General features: G+C 42.6%; 2 protein-coding genes across 5 annotated transcripts; both read left to right on the top strand.

The window, feature by feature from the left end:
* Window positions 1–1,518: 1,518 nt before the first annotated feature.
* On the top strand, window positions 1,519–2,367 carry LOC112457191 (vegetative cell wall protein gp1-like; the record flags this gene model as incomplete). Its single annotated transcript, XM_025020115.1, has 1 exon — window positions 1,519–2,367. A coding segment is annotated over one exon (849 nt), but the record flags the coding sequence as incomplete, so codon positions are not given.
* A 4,122-nt stretch (window positions 2,368–6,489) lies between these two features.
* Window positions 6,490–8,334, top strand: LOC112457190 (GTPase-activating protein and VPS9 domain-containing protein 1-like). Of its 4 annotated transcripts, none has more exons than XM_025020113.1 (5): window positions 6,674–6,782; window positions 6,878–7,186; window positions 7,287–7,495; window positions 7,576–7,961; window positions 8,030–8,334. In XM_025020113.1, exons 3-5 carry the CDS (start codon window positions 7,471–7,473, stop codon window positions 8,066–8,068), a joined length of 450 nt encoding a protein of 149 aa, XP_024875881.1. In that variant the 5' UTR covers window positions 6,674–6,782; window positions 6,878–7,186; window positions 7,287–7,470; the 3' UTR covers window positions 8,069–8,334. The 4 variants fall into 4 exon arrangements, 3 of the variants coding, with proteins under 3 accessions (XP_024875881.1, XP_024875882.1, XP_024875880.1); XM_025020112.1 differs by having other exon boundaries at window positions 6,677–6,787; XM_025020114.1 differs by having other exon boundaries at window positions 6,676–7,186; window positions 7,576–7,908.
* The last annotated feature ends 439 nt before the right edge of the window (window positions 8,335–8,773 follow it).

The raw sequence follows: 8,773 nt of genomic DNA, 5'->3' as shown, positions 1-8,773 counted from the left end.
CTTCATTTCCGAACGTATCATAAAGAAGTTACATTTGTCAATCATTCCACATTCGGCGCAATTAACGCAATGAATACTGTATCGAAAGGCTTAGTACAGATCATCATACAATCAACGCACGACGATTTTAGCAAGAGCTTGACATGCTTGACGATACCAGCCGTGGCAGATTTGATTCCTTCCGAGGTTTTTCCGCAAAGCGCAATTAAATTACCTCGAAATATCCGATTGGCGGATCCAGAATTTCATTTACCGCGCGCCGTTGACTTGTTGATAGGTTCCGGCGCGACATTATCATTATTATCTATCGGACAAATTAATTTATCACATTAAAAAGCATGACTTATATTTGCAAAAAACACGCTTGGGCTGAGCGGTTGCAGGGAGTGTGGCACCGCAATTATCATTAAAAAATGAAACATGCTATTTAACAAAATTAGAGTCGCAATTAAATAAGTTCTGGATGCTCGAGGAGATTACGACGAATAAACTGAGATCAAAGGAGGAAGATCGATGTGAAACACATTTTTTGAACACAGTCTCTCGCGACAATCTCGGACGCTATACGGTTCGTTTACCGTTTCGCGAAACGAACAAGCGTCTCGGCGACTCGCGAACAGTTGCATTTAAACGCTTATTAACGTTGGAGCGAAAGTTCAACGCCAATCAGATTTTGAGGAACGAATACACGCGAATCGTCGATGAATACTTAAAATTAAATTATATGTCCGTAATTAATAGAAGATGTCGACGAAGACGGTTATTACATGCCCCATCACGCCATAATTAAAGAATCCAGCAATACTACAAAGATGCGAATAATATTTGATGCGTCAGCAAAAACGAGTAATAACATCTCTCTCAACGATATACTTATGGTGGGTCCTACGATCCAAAATAAATTATTCTTTCACTTAATTTGTTTCCGCACATATAGATTTGTCATCAGTGCTGACATTGAAAAAATGTACTTACAAGTGCTACTACACCCGGATGACAAACGGTTTCAACGCATTCTTTGGCGTAAGAACAATAAAATTCAAATACTTCGATTCAATACACTCACATTCGGTGTCTCATCCTCGCCGTTTCTCGCAACTCGCGTCCTTCACAAATTAGCCGATGACGAACGTCATGTGTTTCCTAGAGCGGCAGAAATTCTTAAGGAACATCTACATCGGTCAGCTGTCCGCCACGTGCGCGCGACCGTACATACGCTACACGAATAGTATGACGGGAGGCGCGCGGCGCGCAGCACGGATAGTAGCATAATATCGATCGGCGCGCGGCTTGAGTATCGATCGGCGGGATAGTTCGGCGCGCACCGCTGCGCAGCGTATCTCTCTCGTAAGTAAGGTTCGACATTGATCCCTATATAAAGGGCAGCTCAGCGGGGCCCCCCAGCGATTTTCGAGAGCGCCAGTCAGGGCGTGCTACCTATCGGGGCCCCTGACATAATTCTCTTTTTGGTACGAAGTGTTGCTCTACTCTGGGCCTTCGTAATTACCTGCTTGGCAGGGCGATAACTACGGTGAAGAGTCAACCGACACCCTGCCGCGGAAAGATTTCCGGGGTCGTCGCGACCCAGCCCGTCGGGCGACTCCATATCCGGCTCCTGAGACCAAGGCGCTGCCTCCTCCTGTGAACCCGACTCCGGCTCCTGAGATCAAGACGCTGCCTCCTCTTACTACGGCCTCAGCTCCAGCTCCTGTTCCTGTGAACCCGACTCCTGTTCCTGTGATCAAGACGAAGGATCGCATCCTGATCACCAAGGTAGAAACTCTACCTCCTAGGAGACGTTTCCAGCAGAGCAAGTCCAAGACGAAGTGGAGATTCACCCCGATTGCCAAGTGGGGTCATACTGACCCAGCAACACAGAAATCGGTGGAAATCAAATCGTCCATTCCAAGTCCGACTCCAGTCCTACCGAGCCCTACACCAGCTCCTGTTCCTGAGGCTACGACGCGGGATCCGATCCTAACGTCTAAGGTAGAAACCTTCCTACCTTGGAAGCTCGTACCCATCTCTGTTCCGGCTCCCGAGAACATACCAGCTCCTGAGATCCAGGCGAGGGACTCTATACCAATCTCCAGGATAGAAACCTTCCTACCGTGGAAACTCTATCCAATCGACGTTCCACCACGAGCTCCACGTGTCCGACGCCCACGTGTCCCTCTTCATCCTGTCGATCCGGAGAACTCTGTGGCAACTCAGACAGACCACATTTTCAAGACGCCTACACGACCACGATTCCTGCAGACCCGACTGAGTCCCATTCCGTCCACTCCGAAAGACCTGGTGGTCCCGCGAGAGATTATCTTTGAGAAGAAGAAATCCATCATCAAGCAATTATTTAAAGAACAGTAATGCACATATAACTTACACCAACACACACGACCATCTACACATCCATATAGAAGATATAATTATTTTGTACATAGAGCATGAATAAACCTAGCGAGATTATACCCAATTGAACATTTCGTTATTTGTGGGAACGACGCACCTTAACCTAATCCTAACCTACAACCCCCACACGTAGATGATCTGTTGTCCGGAGCAGATAGCATTATCGAAGCCCGCGCGAGCAATCAGAAATGAGTTAATTGCGTTACTCTCGCGTGGTGGCTTCACCATAAGGCAATGGGCGTCTAATGATGAACGCATCATTAATGACCTCGCGACTAGTGCATTACACGCAAACTTTATATTCGATAAAGATCGTTCCTTAAAAACACTCGGCATAACGTGGAACGCGCAAGACGATCAAATACGCTATTATGCTCGAAATATTAAGATAGAACGGTTGACGAAACGAAATATATTATCGGAGCTTTCAAAGATATTCGATCCGTTGGGTTTAAATTATTAAGTCCCGTCGTGTTATACGCTAAAAAACTAATGCAGGATTTGTGGCGATGTCAAGCAAAGTGGGACGAATCCGTTCCACAAGACATACACGCAATCTGGCTAGAGTTCGCTCGACAATTTGAAGTGATAAATTAAATTTCTTTTGACCGAAAATTATTATTAGATGACTATCAAAATGTTCAACTCCACGGTTTCTGTGACGCTAGTAATATCGGTTACGGCGCGTGTATGTACGTTCGTTCGGGAGATGGACGCGGAAACACGACTATCAAATTATTATGTGCTAAATCCCGCGTCGTGCCGTTAAAGACCATTACGATACCTCGACTGGAGCTTTGCGGTGCACTATTGTTAGCAAGGCTTCACCACGAGGTGAAAGACGCGTTAAGTATTATACCCAATAAAATAATTTTTTGGTGCGATTCGACCGTCGTGTTACATTGGCTTAAAACGTCACCACATTTGCTTAATACTTTTGTTGCTTCTCGCGTCGCGGAAATCCAAGGTCTTACGAAAGGAGTGGAGTGGCGACACGTTAGATCCAAGGATAATCCGGCTGACGCAATATCACGAGGTCAATCACCATACGCGTTTTTACAAAATCGCACATGGTCATCTGGGCCCATGTGGTTAAACATAAACGATAGTAAATGGCCTAACGAATTCGTACAGAAAACCGAAGTTCCCGAGTTAAGAAATAATATGTGTCTGGCCACGACAGGTTATGACCTTGAATTATTTGAAAGATGCTCTTCATATTCGAAGTTACTTCGAGTTCTCGCCTTTTGTTTACGTTTTCGGCCTAATAACACACATTCCGGTTCGCTACGCGTGAAAGAAATCAATGAAGCCGAAATACGACTATTAAATTCAAATTACGCAGTTTTCTAAAAAAATTAGACAGCTAAAGGATAAGAGCTTTATAACCAATAGTAGAATATTGAATCTGACCCCCTTTTTAGACGATGACGGCCTCATTCGTGTAGGAGGACGCCTTCAAGGTTCAAAATTGACATTTACGAGCAAACATTCTATTCTACTACCAAGCCGAAACAGTTTGACCGATCGAATTATTCGTGAAGTTCACGAAAAACAACATCACGCCGGCATTCAAACTACTTTATACGTCCTTCGACAAAAATACTGGATATTAGATGGTCACAATCAGGTACGGAAGGTCGTCCGTGCTTGCACGCGTTATTTTCAATTTAATGCTAATACTGTCGAATACAAATTAGGAAATCTTCCGTCGGTTCGCGTCTGCCCAGCAATTCCATTTACCATCATCGGCATAGACTTCTGCGGGCCGTTCTACGTGAAAGAGAAAAAACATCGTAATCGAGGACGCGTAAAGGTTTGTATATGCGTATTTATTTGCATGTCAATAAAGGCGGTCCATCTCGAAGTTGTTAGCGATCTATCAACGGAGGGTTTTCTCGCGGCTTTACGGAGGTTTATCGCGAGACGAGGGCAGCCGGAGCACATCTATTCGGACAATGGTACAAACTTCGTGGGCGCGAATAACCAGTTGAAGGAAATGTACGCTTTATTTAATTCTAAAAGTCACCAAAATCGAGTATCTGACTTTGCAATTGAATACCACATAACGTGGCATTTTATACTTCCAATGGCGCCGCACTTTAGAGGTTTATGGGAATCCACGGTCAAACTCTTTAAACACCATTTTAAGCGTATCGTAGGAGATTTGCTATTTACATTCGAGGAGCTGAACACATTTGCCATCGAAATCGAAGGCATTCTGAACTCTAGGCCTATTACATCGCTATCATCTGACCCGAACGACTTACTCGTGTTGTCCCTCGCACATTATCTGATCGGAAAGCCACTTACAGCCCTCCCGGAGGGCGATTTGTCCGCTGTTCTAGCAAATAGACTGTCCACCTGGCAACATATCTCAAAGGTGCGACAGGACTTTTGGAAACGATGGAGTCTGGAGTACTTAAAGGAGCTCCAAACCCGAAATAAATGGACCAAGGAAGGACCAAAGCTCAAAGTTGGAGCCGTGGTTCTTGTAAAGGACAAAAATCTACCCTGTACACAGTGGGTCTTAGGCAGGGTCATAACGACTCCTCCAGGTAAAGACGGAATAGTACGAGCCGCCACCGTCAAAACGAAGTCTGGAGAGCTCAAAAGAGCTGCAAAATGTTTGTGCCCGCTGCCAATCAAAAGGGAGCACACATAACTGCTTGCTGCAAGGTTATTACAACATACAAATAATGCGTACATTAATAACGGGATGTGTCAACATTTCAAATGACTCCACCTTTCAATATATTAACATATCAATTACAACATTAATAAAACCCACGTGCGTACACCTCCGGAGGTCTAGGGCAATACAGAGCATCAGTCTCTAGGCGTTGTCGTCAGTAAATCCATGAGCAGACAACTCAGAGTGTTAACTCCTAGGCGTTGTTGTCTATCGACTCATGGGTAGGACGACTCAGGGCATCTGCTCTTAAGCGTCAATGCCCAGACTTAATGTATCAAATACGTTATATTAAGATTAGAATAAATCAGAGAGTCACCTCTAGGCGTTGTTGTCCGCTGATTCATGATCGGGACGATTCAGAGTGTCTACTCCTAAGCGATATACAATAATGCATTTCTTTGTCACGACAGCGAAATCAAATGTATATATATATGACCTCTACCAACATTTGCAATTTCAAAAATCAGTTCTAATGTATAATACATGCGTTCCGAATTAGTTGATCGATGCCACTCAACGAGGGGAAGATGGATCGATTGTAAGATAACGCAAAATGTTATGACACAAAGTCGTACCTATGATGCCTAATCGGCGATTATTTGTTATGCTTGAATGCTTTCTTTATTTTCTCTGTCGGCATACATATAAAGAGACCGGCTCTTGTGTACGGAGCGCAGTCAGTCGATCCACGAAAGTCTCACGAACAACAGCCATTCTGTATTAAGTATAAATAAAGTTTATACGAAACTGCAGTGTGAATATTCATGTTATCCACATTGAACACGAAACACTATCTATTCGTATGTATTTGACCGGAAATGAATGTCCGGGAAAGAATCTACCATATGAAATTGTTTGTATTTCGTATGAAGACTTTTGAAGTGCAATTGAAAAGGTTTGTGAGTCATTCGTTTAATTGTAATTAATTAATATTATTTTTACACCATGCATTTAGCCGAAATAGATAAATTAATAAAAGTTTTTATACGGAATCGTTTGTATTTTGTATGAAGAGTTATGAAAAGTGATTAAAAAGGTTTGTGAGTCACCCAGATAATTTTAATTAAATATTTATAAACTCGGTAATTAGCCAAAATATAGATTTTTAGTTATTCATGTTAAAAGAAGAAGGCGCTAGTGTTCCCGAAGGTCCGTCTGCAATCAGAATTAATATGAACGTTTTAAAAATTATTTTATACTGAAATAAATAAATATACAGGCTAATAAGCCTGTAGCTATAAGCGATAGTTGCTAATTAAGTTTGTCACTCACATTTCCATCTTGCAGAGGACCTCCGTAACGAGATCAAAGATGTACACCAGCTGTGCAGGGTGAAGAGGTTATCTCAAACGCCCGATTGGGCCACAGTCCAATTAAGAGCGATTCAAATGTTATTACCGCTGAGAAGTACTTCTTGCCATTTGAGTCAGCATGTCAGAGCTAGTCACTACGGATTGTGGTGACGCAGCACTGGACTGCCTGCAGAAGTTAATCGCATATAGCCATCTCACTGGCAATGTGCCTGATTCAACGGAGCCTAACAAGCTGCTGATTGTGCGCATTATCGAGACAATTTGCGGTTGGTTCACCGGTCCACAGACCGATGAGAGTGTGCAGCTGCAGATTATTAAAGCTCTGCTGACTGTAATGACAAGCCAGCATGTGGAGGTATACGAGGGTACGGTACTGTTAACAATTCGTACTGTTTACAACGTTTACTTGTCGTCGCGCAACCTGGTGAATCAAACAACAGCCTGTGCGACTCTCACGCAGATGATCAACGTGATCTTCGCACGAATGGAGACTCAGGCGGAGGAAGAGAACGTGAGGCTTGATGGGGAACATCAGCAGGAGGGTTTTGTCATAGCAAACGGCAAAACAGAAGCTGAGCTAAGTCTTAGTTAGCTAAGTCTAACTAGCTCATCTTCATGAAACTTTACGTTGCGTGCGTCTATTTAATGACGATGGATGTAGAAAGCTCTTCAAATCACTTCGAGAGGATTATCAAAAGCGATCTCCTTATATCGCATATTTAATCAGATGTCGTCAGGGATTGCTGTCGACATTAGCTCACTTAGATAGGTACTGTTTATATATAAATATCATCTTTGTATGTAATGTATAAGTAAATGTAAGATGTTTAAATGTAAGATGTAAACCGTTTAATAATAATATTTTTCAGATTATGCGTGCGAGTTAAGTGCGATTGGGATGCTATCAATAATCATCTTGTATCCGTTTGTGTGAGGGTATTTTTGGAAAAAAAGGCTTTCCTCCTGCGTTTCTGCGAAGAGTTTAAAAAGCTTACGCTAGCTGACGAGAAACAGGATCTCGTGGATAATTTTCTAGGGAAGGTCCACGTGGAAATGGACAACGATCCGATTTGGCAATGTACATGAATATAATTATTTATCTCGCAATTGATCTTAGCGGAGTGCTCAGAGACGTCTGAACTTACTTCTTACTTTCAGCGGCAAGCGCCAACCAGTTAGATTTGGCGAGAGTCGTGGTGGAAAGAACCGTCATGGCACGGGTATACCACAATGCGCTCTATCTAAATGAAGATGGAGATGTATATAAGGACCAGCTTTTTCACGGTCACATCAATAAGTTGGCAAAGGTCGTAACTCCAAATCACAGGGACCTACGCATTTCAAAAGTTTATCATTACGAATGCCCCTGGTCATGGGCGCAGGCTGAATTGGCTGTGATATCGGCGTATAAGACTCCTAGGGATAAGTTGCAGTGTGTATTTCGTTGCGCGACTACCATCATGAATCTTTTCTCCATGGCGTCGGAAAGAGGCATACCTGCTGCCGACGATCTGACTCCCGTGCTGGTCTATGTCATAATCAAGATATGCGATTGAAAAGAGAATTGTGATTTTAGCAAGAAGAGTGATTGTTAACGTGTGCTTAATTTCAGACTAATCCGCCGTCGTTGTATCGACTGTTCAATATGTAGACAGCTTTTACGGGAATCGATTGGAGGGAGAGGAACAATATTGGTGGACGCAGTTCTGCGCCGCGATCGAGTTAAGACAATGGATTAACAGTTTCTCAAGAGTATCACGATAAATAAGATTAGATTCGATGCTGGTGATAATGTAGAAATGTATCATAATCATAATTTGACGATTTCATAAAGAAGAAGACCAATATCTTGTGTAAAGCTAGCTGAACAGTTTTATGCTTCCAGTATCAATTAAAATTCTTAAATAGCCTCTTAAATAGTCTAACTGTTAGTTCTTTTGCACGTTATTATGTAACATTAGCAAAGACTGCATCAGATTATACGTAAAGTGTGGCTTTATATCTTTATTTGTAACTCTATTGTACAATTTTACAGGACATCGAAAAAAAAGAAACGTTTAGATATTCTATAATTTATATACAATATAGAACTTATAGAGAATTGATAACCATTTAGCAGGATGAACTGTGTTGGCGTACTTTTTCTACATGCGCACCTTCCTCAAGAGCCGAGACTCGAACCAGATCCGTGAAAAATATCGCCAATTTCGTAGAGCTTTTGTACAGTTTTACTCTAGGAATATCGCGAGAAAAAGAAAGACTTCGGAGATTTTTATCTGAATCGATCGACATAAAGAGAGAGCATAGTAAAGAAGCTATTAGCTTTCGAGAATTTGAACGCATAATACTATGAGCG

This window comes from Temnothorax curvispinosus, unplaced genomic scaffold, assembly GCF_003070985.1.
Source record: "Temnothorax curvispinosus isolate PA1 unplaced genomic scaffold, ASM307098v1 QBEX01007598.1, whole genome shotgun sequence".
NCBI lineage: Eukaryota > Metazoa > Arthropoda > Insecta > Hymenoptera > Formicidae > Temnothorax > Temnothorax curvispinosus.
Note: the sequence above shows the minus strand (reverse complement) of the source record. Positions and strands in the feature narration are given on the sequence as shown.

What these genes read in the sequence shown, in the direction of transcription:
- LOC112457190 (XM_025020113.1), top strand. Translation starts at nt 7,471, where the DNA reads ATGGACAACGATCCGATTTGGCAAT. An exon ending in CAACGATCCGATTTGGCAAT is followed by an intron (nt 7,496 to 7,575) that starts GTACATGAATAT and finishes TCTTACTTTCAG; the next exon opens with CGGCAAGCGCCAACCAGTTA. An exon ending in TGGTCTATGTCATAATCAAG is followed by an intron (nt 7,962 to 8,029) that starts ATATGCGATTGA and finishes GCTTAATTTCAG; the next exon opens with ACTAATCCGCCGTCGTTGTA.